The 25,029-nt window shown below is 37.1% G+C and overlaps 1 protein-coding gene across 15 annotated transcripts in view; it reads right to left on the bottom strand.

Moving 5' to 3' along the window:
* The window catches only part of RBFOX1 (RNA binding fox-1 homolog 1), a 1,162,152-nt gene that overhangs the window by 4,040 nt on the left and 1,133,083 nt on the right, over window positions 1-25,029 (bottom strand). For 11 of the 15 annotated variants that reach the window (XM_058816205.1, XM_058816194.1, XM_058816192.1 and 8 more), the window contains one exon: window positions 1-15. This exon is cut by the window's left edge and continues 61 nt beyond it. In XM_058816205.1, the coding sequence (XP_058672188.1) occupies window positions 1-15 (15 nt within the window). Of the gene's footprint in view, window positions 16-11,547; window positions 11,601-25,029 lie in introns of all 15 variants that reach the window. The other 4 variants (XM_058816198.1, XM_058816203.1, XM_058816193.1 and 1 more) reach the window with 1 other exon arrangement.

Genomic DNA, 25,029 nt, shown 5'->3' with positions numbered 1-25,029 from the left:
TAAACTCGTCCGTAACTGAAAAGAAAATAAATTTAAGATTAATGGAGAAAAAAAAAAAAAAAGAAAAAAGTTAAAACCGGATATTATAGATATTAACAAAATGGCTGCAATGAAATTTTCCATTCTAGCCAAATTCTTTACAAATAAACTCACTCTACAGATTCAAAAGCAATGTCCTTTGGGAAATGTTAAGGTTACAAATGACAGTAAATGTATAATTAGCTTTATGAGGTTATTAGGAATCAGCAGCAGGCTGAGGAGAGGGGCTGTGGAGCAATGCAGGCACGTGGTGTCAAATGTGCACACTCCTGCTCCTCCTGCACTGCACACAGAGCCTCCCTAAAACACAGCACAGCTGAAACCTCAGCTTGCAGGCCCAGATTCCGGCTACAACCAGGCAAAGCCAGCGATGGGAAAATCAGATTTTTGTCATTTCTCCCCACACAAAATCCTTATGGCTGAAACTACTTCAGAGCTGCTTTCCCTGAGTCCCTGGTGCTCTGCCTCACCTTGGCACACAGAGCTCTGCTGCCCAGCCTGGGGGGACACAGGGAGCACCATCAGCGAGATGGACCTGCCAGCCAGGGACAGCTTCCACTGCAAGTGTCTCACATATTTCCCATAATCAAACAATTTTCATTTGCTCTCAGGTGTCGCACAGACCAACAAAAGCAATCTTGTAATTACAGCGCTGTCTCGAATACGAGGGCTAATGCAGCAAACAAGGTTTAACGATGCCCTTGATAGCTCTTAAAATAAAAAAAATAAAAAATGGTTTTTAGCCTTATGTGAACAGTAATCACAGACTGGTCTCACTCTCTGTAACTACCTTATTTTTCAGATACGTGTACAAACTTCCTTTTTTTTGAAAAGAGGACAATTGCTCTATTTTATCATCATGTATTTGCTCCTCCACAAGCAGAATCTGATTAGTGGATTCTGAGCTAACCAGCTGAGGGAAAGCTGAGAAAGGAATGTTTCCATGGCATATGCAATCCTCCACCACCCACTACTGTGGGTCCTGGATGTGAGGCAGAGAAAAGGACCAAATTATCTGCACTACACATTCCCACCTACCCAGAGCCATCTTCAAGGAGGGAGCAGAAATTACCATAGACAATAAATCCTTAATTCTCCATCTCACTGAGCCAACATTTCCCAGATTATGAGGCATTCCTTTCATATGGAAATCCACAAATCACCTCCTGTGTCAACTATGCCCACTAAAGTGCTCAGCACGGAAAAGACAGCCTGAACACCCCTGTCTCTGACTCTCTGCACAAACATAGGGCCACACACTCAGAGAAATCAAATGCCTTCCTTCTCCAAGAATACATAACCACACATCTTGATGGAAAAAAACAAAAAGTAGAAAACAGTTCAGTAAGAGCAAACTTCTAAGTGTAAAGGTGCTCATATTCAGCATTTTGAATTAGACTTTTTTTTTTTTTTCCAGCAGGAGTACAGCATTTTCAGCAAGTGTAAGAGTATTTAAGTTCTTATAAAGCATTCTAAAGCCTGGATGTTTCACTTCAAAGTGCAGCCATCATAGCTGAATGCCTTCAGTTGTACTGCCCTGTTTGCTTAGTAAATCCAAATTCCTATGAAGGGATAATACATTAAAAATGAATGAATTTATTTAAGCACCCCAAGTTCATGAGTGTGGGCTCTGTGTCTCACCCCACAGCTGTGTTTGCTTTAGATTTGGGTAGAGAAGTCTTCATTGCAATCAGAGGGATACATGAAATTCCAGGGGTAGCAGTGTGTTAGGCAATTGCTTTCTTCAAAACCTGGTCTAAAACTCAGGAATATGTGTGTAAACGGCTTGTATAAAATACATTAGTTCCTCTTTTACTTCCAAAGCATTGATGAGTAAGGGATTCAATTTATATATCAATTCTATTTAAATACTTGGTATCTAAGAACACCTGTCTTTAGAAATTACCCAACAAAGGAAATGGCCAATTCCCACTGGAGAAGGAAGGGAAGGAAAGCTGCTCACATCAGTCTATGCTGGGTAAAGGACTTGGTGACTCTCTGAGCTGGAAAAGCAGTTTGAGACTTCTTTGAGCAGGTTTGACACTGATCCCACACTCTGCAGCCTCTCTGGTAGGAGGAACTTCCATAACCCTCAGCCTTGGAACCCTCTACATAAGGATGCAAACATAATTTGGGGATTTGAAATACTCAGTAAGAGAATCCCTTGTGTCTCTTTCATCTGCACTGAAGAGAAGGAGACACTACTGCTCTATGTCAATTTTTAAAGTCTGAGAATTTTGAATATCATTGTGATTTTAATTCTTCCCAGCCAAATTTCATTCTAACAGTAAGAAAGCATCTAGGAAGGGAAAACAATTAATTAAAAGGTAGACATGCTTCCTTCATGGCCTTAGTGACATGCAAGAGGATTTGCATGTACTGTTATCTTACATGCTTTAATGCCATGATTATTACTTTTATGTCAATGGGAATTAGTATATTTCCCTTGTTTTTCTTTTTTCCTGATTATCTGGCATCGCTGCAATGCTGAGCAAGGGCTGTCAATCTATATCTGTAAAAAATAGAATTAATTTTGGTCCAGTGGTAGGGCTGCATTTTGCCTCCATCCTGCCTCCCATTCCTGCAGGACCCTGGGCTGTGTCCCTTTGCCTCTCAAACAAAATCCAGCAGGCCACCTAGGATGGCATCAAGTAGCCAAAATGCAAGGGCCTCTTGTAAGGAAGGACCAAGCCTGAACACTCAGGGCTCAGTCTGTATTAAATTATTACTGCATTTAAGCCAACTCCTGAAGTAACTGGCAATTTACAACATTGATGCAATATATCATGTTGCTAATAATATTATTATATCAATATTCAACAGAAATCTTGACCACTGATGGGAAAATATGGATACACATGCACATTAAGCAATTTCAAAGGATGAAAATATGACTGTTTCAACCCAGTATTGACTTCTGAGTACATTTTTATTACCCTTTTTCCAAAGCAGCAATGACTTATTGTCAGTGTTTTACATTGCTTTTTCCATCCTTGTATATAAACCATGTCTCTTTTCTTAAAATAAGAGTTGTGAAGAAATACTAATGTAAGAACTGTGACCAAAGTTAATCCTTGCTCCTTAAAAAGAATGGTTTATATTTCTATTATAATAATGCTAAAGCTTTTACTGTAATATTAACATAGAAATGTTATTGCAGAATTAGTGATGCTTATATTCTTGTTAAAACAACAAACACTTGTTTTTCTTTTACAGGATATTGAAATTCCACTTAAAAATGTGTCCAATGTAAAAACAAAATAAAATGTAAAAGGAATACTTCCAAATCTTCTGTAAAAGAAAATATATAAAATTTAACTGCACGATTTTCATTCCTGAATACACTTGACATGTAAGCACAAACATGGATGAAAATATTTCCAAAGGGGAAAGAACACATGCTCAGATATCATCTGGGAAAAAGATGCATTGAAATCCCTCTGTGATGAATAGACTTTTTTTTTCTCCTCAGGGTGACCTCTACCTTCAGAATATGATGGTTTTATTATGATTAATAAATTTCATTTCCACAGAGGAAAGGAACAGTGTCAGCTTAAACTTAAAGCAAGTGGGTTTCTTTTTAAATGCTAATTTTTAAACACGCCCTTGCATGACACCAAATTTAGAAGCTCAGAAGGTTAGCAGAATAGATTCTGTTTTCCAGGCTGAAAATAGGAAGAAGGATTTAAACTGTATTGTCACACTGCAAATCAGTAAGCTGCTTCAGTCCCACACACGCTGCTTCACTTACTCACTGCTATCCCAGCCTGCTTACTCCTCATTACAATTAGTGGCATTTAAATGCTTTGTGATCATTTACACTGCAAATTATCATTCTAGGTAAACAACTTACTGAAATTTAGGACGTGCCAACGGTGAGGTGGTGAATAAATTAATAGTCAATGCCATTCTGTGTGTATTTTACAGGATGATAAAACAAAGTATCCAAAGCAATATGCACTAATTCTTGTCTCAGAACACAGCTGATGAACAATTTTGATGCATCACTAACTAGAACAAGGTATGCTCCTCTATTTTCCACTGTATCTGGGACAAGCATTCAGGACATCATGGGAAAAAATATGTTTGCTAACATACTGACACTGGTTCTTAAAAACTGGACAAACAACTTCCTGGGAAATAAGTGAGAAAAAACCCCAGTGTAGCCATGCTAACTTCTATAAATGTAGCCATAAGCCATCCACCAATAGATGGCATGGTCTTTACTTATGCTATGTTTAATCTCTTCAACCATTTACAGCAGAGGGTTTCAAAATGCTAAAATACTACATAAAAGGACAATTTGTTGTTCATTGATTAAATTTTTATAAAAAGTGATTTATAAAGGGAAATGGTAGGATTTATTTTTTCAGGGCCTTGGAAAGGGAGTATCTTTCTAAATAATCAGTAGCAGGTGTTGCTGAAGTCTCTAAAAACTGGGAAATTCTGTGCCTCTGATCATAAATGCCATTTCAGGATTTTAAATTCTTTAGTAGTATGGCTGCATTTCCATACACATGTGGGACAGACAGTGGAGCTCCAATACTGGAGACATTTAGAAGCTCCTAAATAACATACACACTAACTAATAAGGAAAAATTCACCACATAAAATATGAACCAAGTTAACACACTTTCCTCAAGTGATTTGAGAAGTATAGAAGGAGAATATCCAAGAATTTGATACACTTATTTTACTTATTATTAACTGCCCTCCATTTTTCCAAATCTAATATTGCTGGAGGAACTACAGAAAATTATGAACCTGTTTAAGAGCTATAAAGAGAGAAGTTAAAACTTGCTCACTACTTCAGATCAAACTCTGACCTCAGCCATATTACAAGCAAATCCTGTGTGCCACTGGGAAGCTCATCTTTCTAACTTTTCCCCAATATCATCCACTCTTTACCCACTTTATTGCAATTGAACCATCAAGTAATAAAATTCCTTCTGGAAGGAATACAAGGAAAGCAAGGGTAACCTGGCATTAATCCCACATAAATCCAGAAATTATTCCAATACCTAACTTGGTGCTCTTCCCCTTGGTCACAGAGCTAGGATGATCCCAAGAGCAATGACACCAGCAGCACAGCTCCTCCCTGTGCACGCCAGTCACACACCACACTGCTGAACAGTATTTTGGGTTCAATGGGTCAAACCTGTGCAGCAGGGGTAGGTAGCCCTTTAACCTAAAATTCATCCCACTGTGGTAGGATGGTGTCTGCTTGTGGTGTTCAAAGATTGTGCAAACAATGAATTAACTTCATTTTAGATGTTAACACCAAGGACTGTGGGCATTTCAGGCACCTGATAACCAACAGGTCTCTCTCTACCTCAGAAGGCAATGGACAAAGGTGTCTCTGAAGTTTTCACTTAAGATCAAGAAAACTGAAATCTGCTGATAAAAACAATTTCCAGGCATTTGCCTTGATTGGAAAGGTTAAGAATGCTGAAATTCTCCTTGCCAAGAGTTGAATGCACGCTATCAAACGCTGAGGTCACTGTACAAGGCAGGACCATCACATACTTTATTCATAGCATCCTCCTCTTCCATGACCTATAATGTGCTACAGATTTGTGATGTGGAGCAGAGAATTGGGAAGTGACAGGCAGCACAATAAAGAGTGAAACTTCAAGGTGTACTGCAGGGCTGAACTCCTGTGTGCCTGCAGAGCCATAAGGGATTTTTATCACTACAATACTAACACATTCCTAGGTTTTCTCAGAGATAAGAAACTTGGCTAGGGTCTACCATGGGTACAGGGCAATAATGAAAGGTTTCCATGAAAGGATGTTCATAAATATGTCATTGATGAAATATTAAAAGCATTGTTTACTTCTTCCTGCAAGTTGGGGAAAAGAGAAAGTAGAGCAGCCTATGCAGACTTTTCTGTAGAGATGAATTTCCAGTCCTTGGCTGTTTACTTATGTATGTCACATCTCAGTTTGGCCAGTTAATTTCCTTGCTAATTGACAGGCATGTTTTGCAGAAGTTCCACTGATGCTCAGATGTGGTTTTAATTTTGCTTCTGTTTGCTAGCCTGTATCTTCTTTTAAAATTTGTGAGATGTTTGCAGCCAGCCAAAGCTGAGCTGCCATCTTCTAAAACATTTCAATGAACATGACTGATACTGGTTAATTTGCAGAAACATAGAAGGGTAACAAACACCAGAACGGGTGACTTTCTCCTAAGCTGATGCTGGATAACTGCAAACTGGAGCAATCCTAAGCACAAATCTCTCTTAAGAGCTCTCATTTAGTTTCAGTCTTGCTGTGTGGATTCACACCAGGGTGGGAATTGAAGCTGATGCCAAGTCAAACAGAATTCTATGCACTACCACCTTTCTGTGTAGCTTCTAGCCAAGAAACTTAGATTTTTTTGTAAACTTCATTTAAAAAAAACCACTGGGAAATCTGAGGCTTGCCATCAGGTGACACCTAAACCCAACTCTATTCCAATGAAAAGAAAGCATTTCTTAGGTCTGTAAAACACTTTCATATTACTATTGCTGTTATATTTAGGGCAATAAAGCTTGAAGACATTCTTACCAGTGCAATAATAAATATACTGGGTACATTATTTATAAAATTTTAAAGCAGTCTTTTGTGATCAGGTATAAAGTTCTGCAACCATAGCGTTGTTTTATGCGTTATTTATAGCATTGTTTTATTTATTTGCAATATGATAATCTCAAGATATTAAAACTGAATCTTTGCTCATTTAATGGACTTGTATACAGGCATCCATACATGCACACACACAAATCATCTTTCACGTGCTCTATTTTTAGCCTACCAGAGAAAAACCAATCTAATTGCTTCATTAAAAACCAGCCCAGGAGATGCACACGTGCCTACAGGCACTTGTTGAGGAGAAACACAGATTATTCACTATTTCTGCTATCAAAGGAGCTTCACATTGCAAATCCTCCATTTACAAATGACAGGACCTCAGCTTTCCTTAATCTGGTGGTGCTGTCACGTTTGAGCAGCCATGCGAACTGACCCAGAACCGCGAGCACCGGCCAGGCGAGCTGGCACACAGACACTGACAGCCAGGGCTGACAAAAAGGGATTCATCAGACCTCATCAAAGGACAACAGATCATAATCAGAGTGTTTACTGATTTTTATCAACTGGCCCAATGGCTGAACGTCTTCAGCACGCAACTACCCAGAGCAGTAAAAGCTGTGACAAATGGAATTCCGTATAAGGAACTATTTATAGCAGCAGTAAATGCAAGTTTAAACTGCCAACATAAAGGACACTTGAATTTATAGAAGAAGTTTAATTTTGTGCATTAGTGCAACATTTCCTAGTCTTTCCAGAGAAAAAACTTCACTATCTGCCATTTTTCACAGGCAACAGCAGTACAGCCTTAAATAAATACTAGAACAGAAACCATACAGATGCTCCTTCATCTTCATTTTTTATTTGATTAGCAGAAGAGCACAGCATAATAAAAGCCTCTCACAGAAAATGGTTATTTTTCCAAACTGCTTCATGAAATGAAGTCAAACCCATTGGCAGCAATAGTAAAAGGGAAGAACCTCTCTCAACTGAGCATATGTCTTCACACAGTAATTCTAACAGGCTGAAGAAACACCTCTCAAGCTGCCTTCTTCCAAAGAGTTTGGATTGAATTCTTTCAAATTCCATTCTAAGAGGATGATCTAATCACTGTCTCCTTCCAGACACATGAACAGGTCAATGAGATGCATGCAAATTTGTCTGGCAAAATTTTGACCAGCTGCAATTATTTATGCACCCACCCTGGCAGAGGTAGGATTGCCACAACAGGCACTGCAGCGATTCTAAGCCCTTCATCAAACATTAATTTGTTTTAAATCAGTATCTCCATATTTCCTATTGTTCAATGAATTCAATTTGTGGCAGTGTTAGTGCTGACAGGTTAATGATAGTATACAGGGAAATTGCAATGACTGGAGCAATTGCATTTGTTAAAAATGGCCAATATTCTCTTCAAATATTTCAATAGCACAAACCCCACGGTTTGCTTATTGAAGCTGCTTGCTTTTATTCAACATCTTTCCTGCAGTTATGAAGTTAAACCTTTCAAAATGTTTAATCTATTTTGGAGACTGTATCTTTCTCCAAATGGAGGTCAATAACTTAATTTATGACTGTCAACTTCTAAAGCTTTATAAAGCATTTCTTTTGCTTGAATGCAGACACACACACACAGAATCCTTCCTCCTGGGACTGATTCTGCTCAAAAATGTAAATAAATACAGTCACAATTGGACAGGTGTTATATCCACTTCCACCATACTTCATTCCAAATTCAGCTTTATATAAACCCTTGCCTTTCTCTCTGTTATTTCAAAATCATAAACTGCAAATACACTTGGGAGAAAAATAATACCAAGCATGCATCAGCACTGGATTTTTTTTTGCTTCTACATAAAGGCTGGATAATAGTTAAAAACTGGAAGAAAAGAGAGAGAGATAATATAAATATAAAATAATAACCCTGTCCCATTTTTACACAAAAAACCATAAAATGTCATTTGCAGGTACATCTGAGAATGCACTGGCAAAAGACACTAAAAATGCTTTTTCTTTCCAAACTATGAATTTTGATGCTACAAAATCTAAAAGAGGAAAAAGAAAAATAGATTGAGCACCGATTCGAAAAATTCACTAAGAATGCTAAAGCTGCAAAATTAACAATGTTCTGTAACCAACAAGTAAATAAGCCACAGGTTTATTCTGGGTCTCATTCTGATTTATCCAGAGACTGACAGGGCAGCTGCCCATTGCCCCCATCAGACAAGAACCCCAGGATTAATTCTCCCCTATGCAGCTATAGTCAGGAATTTGCTAAAGGAAGGTCCTCAGAGATCCTTGTTAAAATTCCATCATCAAACCAAGAGGAGTTTCTCATAGTTTCCCTGTCTCTGTTCTAGTTCAGATCTGCTTGCAAACCCTTTAATCATGTCTGCCAGAGAAGATCTATCCCAGAAGTGCAGAACTTCTCCTCTGAACAGTAATTATTTTTAGCCTCAGAATGCACTGGATGCAATGAAGAGTGAAATGCTTTTAAATTTCCCATGGAAGGATCCCTCTGTCAGATAGCTGAGGAGGTTTCCCTCTGTAATGTGCATTCAGGAACAGACAGAGATGCACAAATAGAAATGTGTTTATGGACACAAATTGCTCATTAACACATTTATCTACTCAAGATTACTTTATTCCCAAATAAAAACAGATACCATGTGGCTGAGGGCTAAGTATCCTCTGGCAGGAATGATGAAGGATTGAGAAGAAAAGAGTGAATATTACCAGCAGAACCACCCAAGACCTCCCATTTCCAATTGATGATCAAGTTGCAACCAAAGCTTTGCTTGTCATATATTACTACTTGAAATCCACAAACACACCCATCCTTTACAGGGAGGCAATACAAATGTACAAATACTCACATTTCAAACATTGAGCATGTTTATAAGTATCTTCACTTGATATAAACTTTATAAACACAGTAGAATTACTGTCATTGAGCTTAGGAGCACTAAAAAAAGCACTATAAAATCATACTGTAGGTGTTTTGCATGCATCTGAAAAACCACAGGAAGGTTAGTTTTGGTTCTCAAAGTATCTCTATGTTTACTCCATGTATTAAAGCATAAAACATCAGATAATAAAAATAGTTGAAAGTCAACTTACAAATCCAAAAGACCAAATTCAACTTTAGCAATTTGAATCACAGGAATACGGGCTAGAGAATTACTTTTTTATGAAGCCAAAAGTGATTTAAATTCTATTACTGAAACTTAGGTATATAAGAAACAGCAGGTACAGGTTTTTCATCACCTTTCTCCTTCATACTTAGTGCAAAAAAAGTCACCTATAGTCACCTGTGATGGATGTCTTTATCAAATGCTCAAAACCATGCCTAGCAAAAATACCTTATTGTTGAATCAATTCAACATAGGTAATCAACTGGTAAACTGAAAAGTTTTAATAAGTACACATAGAGATCCATTTCCTTTTATGTAAAGTTCACTGAAGGCACTTATAAATTAATTTTATATTTTATATAAATAATATATTTTTAATTGGAATTCTAAAAAAGTAATATATGGAATATCTGCAATAGTCTTGGGCACTTAAACTGTGCCTGAATTGAGAGAGAAAAATTTCTTTACTAGAACAAGAATTATCGCTTAGAAGGGTTCACTTTGCAAAACTGGACCCACAGACCCCACATCTATCTCAAAAATTCCATGTTTAAAAATTGCTAAAATAAATATTTTATTCTTACTTAGCAAAGCTTAGATTTACAAATCAGCAGCCTCCCTACCACAGCTCACTTCAATGAAGAGCTGAGCAGGAAGCTCAAGTGAAATAACCAAAGCCAAAATCCAAGTTGAGTGATATGAAGAATGTGACAAATGTTGGCTTCTCAAAATGTATTTACTTCATAATTTATAGGGCTTAGAAAAATCTATCTTAAATCAGGTTTTACTACAGAAGAACTTTTCAGATTACCACCAAAGGTGCTACATAGAGATTAGGACAATTTTAGCATATTTGGGTTTATGTATGATCATCTTTTCCATAAATAAATGTTCTCTATTTGTTTCTATGTAGATAATCATAAACAGAAATCTCGTCACCTTTCATTTATTTCAGCTAATATAAAACTCTATCAGCAAACACCTCTTAATACCAACATTTGATTTCACACTATATACCCTGTCATCCTTCAATATGAGAAGTTCTATGCACTTGATTTTTTGCACAACAGTATTTGCAGAACAAGTCCCAGCACCATTACTATTTATTTTAGCCTTTTGATTTCTTATGCAGCAACATAACACCATCCTTACCTGAATTAAGACTAAGCTTGTTCAAACTCTATTGCTTAAAAGAGAGAAAACCTCTTGACATTATTGAATATATTTGTAAAATATAAATAAACCTTTTAAAAACATTGTTCATTCTTCTGTACCCATGGCTTACAACATGATAGCATATGGAGACTTTTTACTTACTAGAGAGAGATCCTCTGAGGGCACAGACCCTCTCTCCCACTATCTCATCCATAGGATAGACTTTGTGAGTGCTTTAGGGTCTGCAATACCCTCGTGGGCATCATTTTGCCCCCAACGAGTTGAAAAGAAAATTGTTACATCTATAGCACTTACAATGTCCTGCACACAACTAAGCCTTGGCTCTTCTCACCACTTCTCTTTGGTTTGACTTCTGAAAGTCACACTCCTGAAGCTTTTATCAGAAGGTTTAACATATCCTTACACACTAGGCCATACCATAAACTGGAAACAAAACACCAAAGTCAGCAAAATAACCTAATGGCTTTTATAAGGCAGAACCTATAGGCTGAAGCTATAAATTCATTAAACTATCCCCAAGATTTATACACTATGGACTTTCCTAGGCTTTGTCTTACGATTAAATGCAGCATGTGAAAAAGGATATTGAGACCTGGATGGATGCATCAAGAAGTATCAATGATTGTTACCTGCAGAGGTGTTACAAGAAATTTCATCTGCTGCAACGAAGACGAATTGATTTCTGCAAGAGAAGATAAAATTCACAATACTGCTTGCTGACTGGGAAATGTGCTAGCTGCCAATTGACTTGATGTTTACAGATGGGGTAGGGGAAGGGTGCTTAATTTTAATGAATGTAGCAAGAAAAAGTGTTGAGTACTATAGAGTTTATAAGGATCATGAGGTAGACATGCTGGGATCTTTTAAATGAAATAATGGTGACATTTGGATATGGACTATGTACAAACTCTTGCATTGGAAGCTTCATGTTTAGTGTTACAGATATGTCAATATATTTATGAAGTCTAATAAAAATAAAACAATATATTGATATCAAAGGGCACTACTGCAAAATATGTAAAAAGCGCTTTGGAAAAAAAAAATTAAATTGCAATTTACTTTGTGCATCTGAAAGGAGGATATTGAAATTAAAATATTTTGCTTTTTCTATGTCTAATATGACTGCAATCAGAAAATTAATTTTTCTGCTATTTATTAAAAAATGACATAGTATATTCTCATATACTGTCATCCAAATACATAGAAAAGTCTTTTGCAGAATCTTAGGAGAATAAGCTAGAGATATATGTAATTTAATATAAACCTTCTCTTGCAAAATTCTTTTTTAAGCCAGGTAACACAAAAAGAGAAACACTAAATGCACTAGTACTTCAAAATGCAGAAAACTTCATTATGGCACAAATCCCGTTTGTCCTTTCTGAAATCTAGGCAACCAGGATTTGTGTTGGTGGAAACCATGTTGAAGGATTAACATCCCATGATTCCTTTATTGCACACACACAGCTGCCTCGGGGTGTTTCTGTGTTGGGCAGGGTTAATGAACCCCAATGCAGATTTAACACTCGGGTGTGGTTTCCTCCCAGCCCCTGCAGTGCCAGGCACAGCCAAAACCTGACCCTGAGCTTTGCACAGCCTTAATGCCAGCCTAGCAGCCAGGAGCCAAGGGATGCAGGCTAAGGAGTGCCTGGGAAAACAGCTCTGCAAGCTTTGGGCGCTGAGCATCCTGCTGGAAACACCATGCAGCAGCAAACGGCCTCAGGGGCAGCAAAACCTGCAGGAGTGGAGCCCTAAGGGAGCAAAATCTATTTCTATTACTTCACCTCCAGTGTATCAAGAGATTTGAAATCCTCGTTTAGAAATGCGTGAACCTTGTTACTTAGAGGTTCACATTCCAAAGGGGAAAAAAAAATAAATCCAAACCAAAACAAGGGATCCGCAATCTGTACTGCAGGGACAGGGTTGCATAGTTCCAAAAGCAGATCATTGCCTCTGCCCTAGCAGAAATACTGACACTGGTGAGCTTAGTGATCAAATTGCACATTCTAGCATTTTCATCTGTTCATTAAGTTCAATTAACAGCTCTGCTCTTTATTTTGTCATCTGCAACAGTTTCAGGAGCTAATGAGATTTACCTAACAAGTAATGCTAAATACATGAATTTTAAAAAAAACAAAACAAACCAAAGAACAAAGGGGGATAAATTCTACATAATAAATACAGAGCTACTCTGTATTATATAGGTAGTATAATTTTTCACTGTATTTACTGCTACCACCTCTGTGATAAACAGGAAAAAGTTAGAGGCTTGCCTAAAAGAGCCGGTATTACCTGCTACTGTTTCACAAAAAATTCTTCTGATTCATTTCTGTGAAATTGTTAAACTGCCCTCTCATCTAAATTAAAAGATCACTTTTCCTTAAAAACTGCCTCTAAAGTGGTTACTGTGAAGTTCCTTTTGTTCCTCTCAGTTCAGAACACTGGAACATTTAGCCACAGAGTCTCTTTTTTCAGATGCTAAAATACAGAATTATCCGCAAGAGTAATATGCTAGTACCTCCAGTAAGACCCCAGAACACTAATGCAATTTGTCCTTCAGAATGAAAAATATTATTGAAACTGTTCTGAAATCTTACTCTTTTTTAACCAAGTCTTTGCTAATTGCTGTGAAAAAAACTAATTAAAAAAAATAAATAAACCCAAAGTGATATCTATTTAAAATAACAACTACTATAAACATCTCTTGTTATACTGCTTCATAGGAAGGAAATGTTTTGCTTTTATAAAATGAATTTCACAACTCCACACATAACTTTTAAAAGAATGAAGTTACATATTGGTCAGCATAGCAACTGTGAGAATGAAAAGCCTTGAGGGCTGGAGTCCAATAAACCAGTTCAATATTTTATAACTAATTAGGTGTTATTTGCAGCAATTCCTGGAAATTCTTAAGCACTTGGATGGCTTTAATGCTCTTAGAGTGGCAGGATTTATTTAGCTGAATTCCATAATGTTGTTTACATAGACTCAGAGGGGAAATTGCTCATCAGAGGCATCGCAGATAGCCCAGCTGATGGCTACAGCAAGGGTTAATCCTCTGTGTGTAGCTGATGGCTACAGCAAGGGTTAATCGTCTCTGTGTAGCTGATGGCTACAGCAAGGGTTAATCGTCTCTGTGTAGCTGATGGCTACAGCAAGGGTTAATCCTCTGTGTGGGCAGCCCCAGAGGCTGCAGAAGAAGCCCTCAGGAGTGAAGCTGGCTCTGTGGGGCACCAATCCCTCCTGTCCTAAAGCAGGAGGGGAGCAGAGATGCCAAAGGACACCTGACCTTGCCCAGTCCCCTGCAAACACGGAGTGTTCCCTTTAAAGGGCAATTCTCTGCACCAGCTCTGTCAAGCATATAAGGCTTGAAAATCTCACAAGGAAGATATGATGAAAATTCATGGTGCATTTTAGGCTGGTTTAGTGTTCCTCATCGTTGCTGCACTTTAAATGATACAAAAAGGTGCAGGAATTGTAAGCGGACCCAACTTTATTATACAATAAGCCCTGCTCAATTAAGATAGAGAATAACTTCCATAATTTAATTTGTGTATTAACAGTGAAAGTATAGGACCAAATTTTTACTGTTCACTGGTTAATACTTCAGATGTAAAAGAACATAGATTTAGATAAAAGAAAACTTTTTTTGAAAAAAAATTTTAAAAGTTTTTACTGGCTGTGAGATCAAAAAAAAAAAAAATCAAAAAACGAAACAAACCTGAAAAGATAACATGATAAATCATTGACCTGAATGTTGGATATATCCAGCCTTCCAAATACTCACACCCTGGGCTCAGTGCAATGCTTTTAAGTGCAGGAGTGGCACCTTTTGGCAGTCTGAGCTCTCTCCCAGACAGTGTGGGGCAGGAATCTGTGCTGCTGGGACTCCAAATGGCTGGGTTCCATCCCAGCAGCTCCTTCCCAAGGGCAAACTCTGCCTACTACTGCTTCTCTCAAGCCCATAAATCAATTTTTATCTCTTCTAGCAAATTGAAAACTAACTCATTTTTTACCAGTATGGTAATAAAGATGGTTTTAAATTTTGAAAAAAAAAATGTTTAAACATTTGATATATATCCTGAATTCAAACAAGAACAGAAGGGGAAGACAACAGAAGTACTATTAAGTGATTTAGATGTGCTTTCTTCCTTTGGGGTGGTTATTGAACCTGCATCACACAATCTTCAAAGGTTTGAATATGTTGTAATTTCCTTTGCTCCATTCCCTGTAGTCCCTTTGGCAGTAACAAATGTGTGCCTCCAGGGCCCCACATCTGACAGAATCCTCTCTCTTTTGGCACCTGCTCTTTCTATCCAGCAGACCTTTTCCATTTCCAATACATTACATGCTTGCTTTCTCTCTTCTTGAAAGTGTTTGGTGAAAACATGCCATACTATATAATAAAGATTTTGTGTATATTGAGGGGTTTAAATTCTTTAATCACTGGAGCCTAAGCCTTGTCCTTTCTATGGCTGTCTAATATACACAAGCACTTCCGTGAAGAAACACTCGACCCATAAGTGATCTGCCCACTTCACTAATGGAAAATTCAGAACCTGGAAATGGAAGATAAGAAGAGATTCAGAGAATGGGTCTCAGACACTTTTTTTTTATGACTTGGGGGATGTAACTATCACGAAACACCATTCCAACCTAAGTTCATAACAAACTGCTACCCTGAGTGCTTCCTCTAAAAGTTTCCATGGAGTCATCCCACCCTGGGGAAGGAGGAGCTACTCTGTGTCTGCGCCAGTCCCCACTCTTTGAAAAGCACAAGTTTCCCACTCCCTTTCTCTCCTGCAGTCACTGGCCCTGCTGCTCCCAGGTGTTCAGAGCCTCCAGGTGTCTGGGAATTTATAAAATTAGGTCATTAGTGGTCAAAAACCTGTGCAGGACACACGGGGCCAGTGAGTGTTCTGTGTGCTCTCTCATCTCCCTAAAATGCTGTGCGGCACTAGGACTTCTCACCAGTGTTTCACACGGCAAATGACTGAGAACAACAATTTGGCACACACCAAATTTCACCCGTAACTCCCAGGAGTTTCCAATCCCTCCTGCTCAGCACACAGAGCTTCCTTAAAATGGAATACTAGAGGTCAAAGGGGATTTTAAGAGATTAATCACACTGGCTCTAGGAAATCTGAAATGTAAAAGAAATTATAATCCACTAACATACAATGATTATTCTTCATAGACCTGAATTCCTGGGCTTTGCTGACAAACTTAAGAAAACTAGAAATAATTTTGCCTAACACAGAAGTTCAGACCCCCACCCAAAAATACAGCAACTGCTGAAAATAGTGCAGAGCCCAGAACATCAGAATTTAGGATGAAGGCAAACACAATATTGAGCAGAAGTTACAGTGGGAAGGTCTAAACTATATTTAATCAGTTGACTTCTCCTGGTAGGACCACCATGGGATTGACAAACAAAGCCAGTATTTAGAACTCAGGGATCAGAATCTCAGCTGGTAAAATTGCTGCAGCTTAACCAAAAGCACCGACTTCCCTTCCTGGAGCTGCTCCACACCATATTCCCCAAGGATCCCATGCAGCAAGGGTTTTTCCCAGCAGTTATATGTGGTACATCTGTATATTTCTCCATTATATTATTAAAGCTATTATAGATTTCCTTCGTGCTCTAAATGTTAAGACTTTGCTGCTTTTGTGAGGACTCTGATGTTGAGGGGTTTTCCAGCATGAATTTCAATAGAGCTGACTGCTGGCTCCTTGAATGGTTTCTGCAATATTCAAGGATGGACAAAGTTCCCCTTTATAATCATTGTATGGAGTCCTTCCCAACTCTTTCCTGCTGGTGCCTTAAATTTAAATATCAAGGCAATCAAAGAATTTAAACTTTTTAATATTAGCATAATAACTATAATTAGAAGGTTGATATTGCTATTATCATGCTTTATATTCCCATTACTCTAAGATCAAAGTACATTACTGCACCCATAGCATTTGAATCAACACAAAGACAACTAAACAACTTCACAGCCATACCTATAAGATATATTGAATATAATAAGAATAGAACTATTAACAAGCTTCAACAACACTAAGAGTAACTTGTTTGACCTGATGTGCATTAGGAAGGTTATTAGACTAATTTCTTCAATGTCAGGTTCTTGTTCTCTGTAGAATTTCTTGTTCAACCTAACCAACGATGATGCCAAGACAGGGAAGAAGATGTGGATATTTGGCTTTCACTGAGGTCCTTTGCTTTTTCCTTGAGTGATGCTTTCCCCATCACAAGACAATGCTCCCCTACATCCATCATTCCTGACCATTTCTTTCCTGAAATTTTAAGGCAGGCCTAGGAAGCAGATAAAAGAAAACCCTGACTCAAAAGAAACAAGTGCAGCTATTTCTATAACTACTGCTGCATAGCAAACACTAAAGCTCATGAGCTCTTCCATCTGCCTGGGCTCAGGTGCCACTGCAGAAGGTGCTGTGTCCCCCTCACCTCCCCAGGTGTCCCAGGGTGTCTGAAATGGCCCTACAGCCCTGATGCAGACAGCTCAGCCCAGCCTTTCACTGCCCTGCCACATCCATCACTCTGCATTGCTCTCAGCTACGTCCTCTTTGTGCTCAGTACAGGACATTTCTGTGTGCTTTAGCCAATGACAGGATGTCTCTACCAAAATTCAGTGCCAAAGGCAGCAGGAGAGAGAAAAGAAACAAAATCTCTCTTTAAGTTTTGTCCTGCTACCAATCACACAACTTCTTGACAAGAAATAATTTCTTTTGATACCAAAAAGTACTTTTGCAATTGCAAAAAAATATGAAAATAAAAAAAATAAACCCCCAGCTCATCTAGAAACCAATGGAAATGTGCATCCCCAAGCCCAGTGATATGCCTGAATTACTTCATTTACTCAGAAAGAAAAAAAAAACAAACAACCAACCCAAAAATCTAAAGGGATTAAAAATACCTAAGGGGAAAAATGGTCAACAGAAGGTGCTTTCTCATAATTTGTATTCTTATCTTAGGCTTTCCCCAGCAGATGGGCAGGCATTTTTATTTTAGCCCTGGTGCAGAACTAGCTAAACAGTCCACTCAAATTCTGGAACAGAGATTCCTTTTAGCACAGTCCAATAGCGCTGCACAGCAGACTGGAGGAAGGTCCACCCTGCACTCAGGGTGGATACAATAATTCTGCCGTGGCAGTGACTTGGACACAAACACCTCCTTCTCTGTCCTTGCATCAGCCCTCAGTATAAAGAAAATTTCTACCAAACACATGCAACAGTCCAACTTAATACTGTTGTAAAAAAAACCAAACCCTTATTTTTAATATATTGCCACAATGTGGACAACTTCTTGCATCAAAACAGTGGGAAAATCTGTAGGTCTTTCAACTTTCATATTTTAGATCTACAAATTTTATTTCCTGATTTTTTTTAATTTATTTTTTTTTAATCAGCGCTATACTAATAGACCTGGGTCTAACTCATATCACCTGCTGCATCAGTGGAATTTTCTGATGTATGATCATTCAATATATTATACCTAGTATGAAATAATTTGTTATTAATGATACAATACACAGAGTCCAAAGATTAATATTATTCTGCTAAAGGAACATATTATTTTTAAGCAAATCTGGACATTTTAAAGTAAAACCTAAACCTAAGAGGTGAAATTCTGAATACCACACAGCATTTTGTACCAGAATTCATACCAATCTCAGTGGCAGAACTGCTCTAAAATTATTGGCCTTTTAGTGTGATTAACATAGTCTAGGCACTTAAATTAAATACTTCAGGAAGTAGTGCAGTAATTCTATTTCAGAAGTGCTCCATGTCAGCAACATAAATCGATGTCATTATGATCCAGGACTGCTAAATTAGGGCTATATTTGAAGTCTTAATATTTACATTTGAAAAATTTGTTTATTACTGTATTTTGGACATATTGTTTATTCTCTTTAGGGCAAAGAGGATTTTTAAGTCAGCCTTGCATAAATAATTAGTATTTTATTAACTAAAATACATGAAAAATATAAATTTATTTAATTGGGGGATTTGTTCTTTTTGTATATCATGGCATTTTTAACATAATGCTTCAAAAACATACTTTATATTTATTTCTGATTTCATAGCAGATCTTACAGTTTCCTAGTAGCCACCATTTTATCAACTATAACTTTCCTAATATATAGAGGTATAATTATAAACTTCAGCAATTATGAATAAAAATTCTTTCTCTTTCCATTATATAAAGTTTGGAATGACTTTACAAATTAGTTGACGGGATAATTTTTGTTTTCTCCTATTTTAACTAAAATACCATATACATAAAAACCTTGCCAGGATTCTTTAGGAATTCATTCAAGAACAACAAAACGAACTTTAGAAGCTGGTACTTGTTTGGTTTACACAAAGTCCTTACTTTACTTTTTTTTTCCTTTTAATGCATCTTTACTAAACACCCTACAGCAATTTCCACTAAAAAATTTCTTTAGGATACCTGGATAAACATTCTATTCCTACTCCTGCAGTATTCTTACAATCTGATGTTTGCCTCAGGTGGATTCCTAGAGCATCAGCAGCTTAACAAGCCCAAAAGAATATAAAAAAAAATCTATTTAAATACCTAATAAAATGTTTTAGGCTCCTCAGAGTTGTGGAATGCTACAGTGAAAGCATGCAAGAGTGTAAATTGCTTCTCTCTTGATTAATTTCATCACCATTGTTAAAGTTTGTTCTTCTAATACTTCATCACCTTGCCAGAGCACACTGTAAATGACACTAACCCATACAGACTCTATCCATGGCATCCCAGTTTTATCAATAACATTTTATTCCTTTATCTTCTCTCTTCCTCTTGCACCGTGCTCTTAATTCCTCCGTGGTTTTAAAGCACTCAGGTTGACACCACTTGGAGCACGTTCTAATCTGCCTCTTTGCGGTCTATCAGGGCAATGATCTGAGAACTGAGCAGGGTGTAATTAGCCACTGACATGTCCAAAGGAGCTGTTATGGTCTATCCTGTCACAGGCAGTGACCCAATGGCCTGTAACAGTTTTGGTCTGCTGGAGCAGGAATCAATGTTTTACTAACTCCCCAACTCCGTATTTATCCACTCTGCTGGGTACAACACTGCGAAATTTTCAAGTCACACTTTCTTCCAATATCCTCTAATATCTTCTAATATCCTCCTCAAAAGTTTTTAGGAGCTAGTAATGAGATAATTCCTACTTTAAAAATGTTAACCAGTCCTTTCCCCTCCCTCCTTTTAGAGAAAAGGTATGAAAATCCATCTAATTAATATATTCATAACAACAGTATTTACTATGAGCTTCTACATTAGATAAGGAACTCCCAAGTTAAAAGTCAGGCTACATAAGCAGACATAGGCTGGAGAGATAAAGCAAGAGAAAATACTGAAACTAAAGATGTAAATTCAGAATAGGTGCACTGATTCTATTTTATTTATTTTGGAACTTGGTGAGCATTTAACAGTTCTCCCTATGTTCAAGAAGAACCTGGCAGCAAAAGTACTGAGCACCTTAAGCTTTGAGCACATCAGGAAGACAGGTATGGAAATCTGGGCTTTAGTCTACCTCTACATTCTCTCCCAGCTTTTTCTTCATGATTTCTAGCATGGATGTCACAGAAAAAGGCAAGTCTTTCCCTGTCCATGGGGATTCCTAAAATATCCCTTGATACTGCAGTGAGTGAGAATGGAGATTAAAAGTAAGAAAAGTAGAAGCAGGGTATGAATGAAACCAGCTCTGACATGACAAAAGTTTAATAATTGGTGTTTGCCATAATTCTGGGCAGTAGCACTAAGCTTTTTCACTACTGTATCCCCTCAGTTTTGAACTGGGTGAGGAGTTTTAGCAGTTTCCTGGATATTACATGAATAGTCAAACTACACACAGGTGAATCAAGACTTCAGAGCACCAGCAAACAGGTTAATTCCAACCAGAAGAGAAATGTATTCAAACATCAAAACAGCTTCCTAGAACTGGTAGAAGATTATGTTTTTAAGAAATATAATTGTTTAAAATGTTTTCCTATATGTGACTGAGTCTCCCCCAAAAATGTCGTATCTGCAATATTTTAGAACGAGCCATGCTTCAATTATTGGAAAGTACCCTATGCAACATATTTTCATTTCAGGAAATTCCTGACAAAATGTACTACATCAAAGTCCCTGCTCATGGAATTTGAAACGCTTTGATGATTTTTTTGTCCCTATAACAGTTTCTTTATTCATATTCACCCACTTGTACTTTCTAACTCTTCACAGAAAGGTAGTGTTATGGTTACACTATGAGTCATATACTCCAGTCATCCCCAAAACTCTGAATGAACTGGGATGAAAATGGATTATGAAACACTGACATGACTCCAGTGATCCTCTAGTTTGCCAGAGATCACACAGGCATAAAGTTCTAACAGGTAGATGGCCAAACTCACTGCCTCTCTGTAACAGCCAAGCCAGTAATTTGATTTTTATTTGCAATAATAGGGAATAAAGAACTTTTAAGTACCATACAGGATTGTCCAGGAAAAAAAAAAAAAAAAAACAACTAGACCAATAAAGCATCACCACATCAAACCTAAGCAGAAGAAGTGTTAAATATAATCTCTGTTGCTTTTAGAAAAGCTAAGCACAACCTCTGTAGCCAGTCATGGTGCTAACTAAACCTTTTCATTGTCAGAATTTGAATAACCTACATTATGGGCTGTACAATTCCTCCTTATGGATCACCCCTCAAACTTTCCATTTAAGATTCCACTGGGATAGCAAATTACACAAATGTTGGAAGGTTCCAGATGGAAGTTGAAAAGTTACCACTATATTCTAATTTTTTTTGATCTTTCAACCTGACTCCTTTAGAAACTGAAACTGTGTAGAGAAGCTCTTTGTCCTTAATCTAAGAAGGCACAAGCATGAAATGAATGAGGTACTAGATTTTAAAACATTTATGCTTCTGTAAAATTATTTAATGGAAAATTAAATTCTAGCTCAAGATGCTATTATATTTTATATGCAATCAAAACCTTAATTTTTAGTATATATCTCTAGTAATCTTAAACAAGAGAAAATAATTTGAATAAAAATATAGTGATTTTCATTGTTTAATCATAAAATAGAAGATTATATAGTCCACAACATAATAAAAACCCCCTTCAGCTATAGAAGGTCACAATTTATATTTAGTGGTTTTTTTACTCTTCATTCTAAATTTTCACTCTTTAATGAGCATGTTTACTATTAAATCAAATCAAATCTGTATCTATTCTATTTTAGGATAATCTGAGCACAAATATCAAGTCTTACTCTCACCTACTTGCCCAAAGAGAACTGGAAAATATATTAAAGTATTTTTGTAGACACTACTGCTTTAAAAAAAAAATGAATGCTTCACATAGACATGTTAAAAATGTAAACTATTTAGAATATCAGGATTTTATCAGGAGTAAGATTTAAGATCTGGAAGATACCTAACTTCCATATGACAAAACCTTCTCTCTCAAATTTCACAAAACCCTAGGTATAACCACAGAACATATAACACAAATTGATAGTGGGAGAAAAAAAACAATAAAACAAAACATATATTTTACTAGAAAGTGTTACGTGCAAAATATTTTGGAATATGCCTTATTTTATTAAAAAAAAAAAAAAAGCTTCCAGTGATGAGGGAATTAATCCAGACAACAAAGAGGTCAGTGGGAATGTCCCCATAGTCTGGAGTGAGGTTGAAATTGGGTGTTTCAGAAGGGGATGGTGCTCAGAGCACCTCTGTGCGTGAGTGCGAGGGTGTGTGATGGATGGGAACGTGTGTGTATATATGGATACAGCACATCCATGTATAAACACACCTGGCCCTGCTTGGGGACAGCAAGCAGCACAGGCTGGGGCTCTGCCTCTCAGCCAGGGCTGCTCCCTCCTGCCAGGGCTCTGCTCCCTGCACTCCCAGACACGTTTTGCACAAACACCGCTGCCAACGTTTGTACGCGCCAAGAAAGGAACATTGCCCTTACTCCCATCGAAGGTGCAAGAATCAAATCATAAAACACAAAACCAATAGCCAATCAATGTGAATAAATCTGCCCATAGGCTTAATTCAAGCAAGCCATTCACTGAGCTATGTGATGGATCTGTCAAATCCAGTACAGCATTACAGACATACCAGCAACACCAAGTGAACATGCAATGACAAAATGACAATACGCCCCACTGCCATGCTCCGACTCCTTCTACCTCAGGAATACAAAACTGAAAGACCTTGCTAGTTTCTCTTACTTCAGACTTGGACAGCAATCTAACAACTTATTTAAATTAATTTTTTTAATATTCCATGAAAGATGAGTAAGAGCTGTACAAACGTTTTATTGACATCTGATTTAGTGTCTTTTGCACATCCTTACAATTATATTTTTTCCAAATATGCTCAGTTTAGAGAGTTTGCCAGGCAAGTTCCAGACTGATGAAGAATGTATTTAGACAAATAGGTTCCCTTTTAGAACTTATACTAATTGGAAAACTTATCAGAAATATTTTAAGTCTTGGCAAGTTAAACATAAATTTTTTGGATCCACTTCTGCAAAGACCTTCAAAACTGTGCATGCAATTTAATATATGATAGATCACACAATATAGGAATTGAAATCAGAATTTGTATCCAGTGATTCTATTGCTTCATAAATAAAACATAATGTACCTGTTTCTTTGTTGTTTTTGTTTTGTGATCCTAAAAAGTGACTGGAGAGATCTGCCAGGCCTATCGCTGTTGTGAAATTGGGTTTAGGAGTACATGATCTGTCTTGACAAATACTTTGGGGTTTGCATTGATTGGTTTAATGGTATTTCCTTGCCACCTGATTCTCCCCTGTATATCTGTTCCTTGCCTATTTCCAGCAACATTTCCAACTGTGACAAGCAAGGATACCATTGCATTTCCTCAAACAGAGCCCTCTCACACTGGTCATTATCAATTGACTTGGTCTATCGATTCTGCAGTCCCAAATCTTTCTGTTAACCTTTATTTTTAATTTACCAAAACATGTCTCCACTCTAAAGATTTCCTCTTTCCATCTCCTGAATTAAGAAGCTTTTCAAATATGGAACACTGCAATTTATAATGGATATGAGTGGTGAACAAGAAAAATAAAGCTTTCCTTATTTTTAAAATTAGTATGAAGTAGTATTTCCATTATTTGTCACTGCTTCAGTGGTACTCAATTTCTTTGGGCATCATTTTTTATACAAGCAGTAAGTGCAGTTCATGTGTCATTAAATTAATAGGGGCTCATATGAACACTAAATAAGTGTATAAGGAGATGTGGAATCTTCAGTGTTGTGAGAGGAGAGCAGATGATAATTACAGTAAGAAGAGCAGATACAAGCAATGGTACTGAAGTATGCTTCAGCACCTTCAACATTAATAATTTAACAAAAGTAGCTAAATTAATTTTAAAATGAGCAAAAAGTTAATCCAATTAAACAAACTGTAGTTGTGAATAATCAGAGCTATCCAGGTTTGCACATAGTTTCCCACATGCAAAGAAATGTTTGAGCAGATTATTTGTTTGGTTCTTGATGCTAGTTTGGGAATTCTCTCATAAAGAAATTCAGTTATGAGATTTGTAATTAAGACAAGAAACCATAATCATTTGGGGGAAGCAGATCGAAGATGAGGGTTAACCGCATTTAAAAAGAAAAATAAATTCAAAAAATCCAAAAGATATAAAATTCATTTAAGATATCTAAAATTATACAAGCAAAGACAGGTTATTGCAATTCTAATTATACACAAAGTGTATCTGAAAATTAGACAATTTTTTTCAAAAAAATAATTAAGGATTGTAGCAACTGCATTACTACTGAAGCCTTCTCCAGCTTTCTTTACAGCATTTAAGAGCACTATCTTCCTGAACAAATCCTTTACCTTTCTGGCAGCATAACTCTTTGTGATGTTGACTCTGCACATAGCAGAACATGTGACCAACTGATATTTTACCTTTCAGCCTTTCATCTGCTTTATGAGAAGGTAACATCAATTCATAATTAAAGCATTTAAAATTCAGCTTGATATTGTTCAGTTTCTCTGTGTAATGCATAGGTTTAATTAATAGAAATAAAC

Source organism: Ammospiza caudacuta, chromosome 17 (genome assembly GCF_027887145.1).
Source record: "Ammospiza caudacuta isolate bAmmCau1 chromosome 17, bAmmCau1.pri, whole genome shotgun sequence".
NCBI classification, from domain to species: domain Eukaryota; kingdom Metazoa; phylum Chordata; class Aves; order Passeriformes; family Passerellidae; genus Ammospiza; species Ammospiza caudacuta.
The sequence above is the reverse complement of the archived record's forward strand: the minus strand, read 5'-3'. Positions and strand labels throughout refer to the sequence as shown.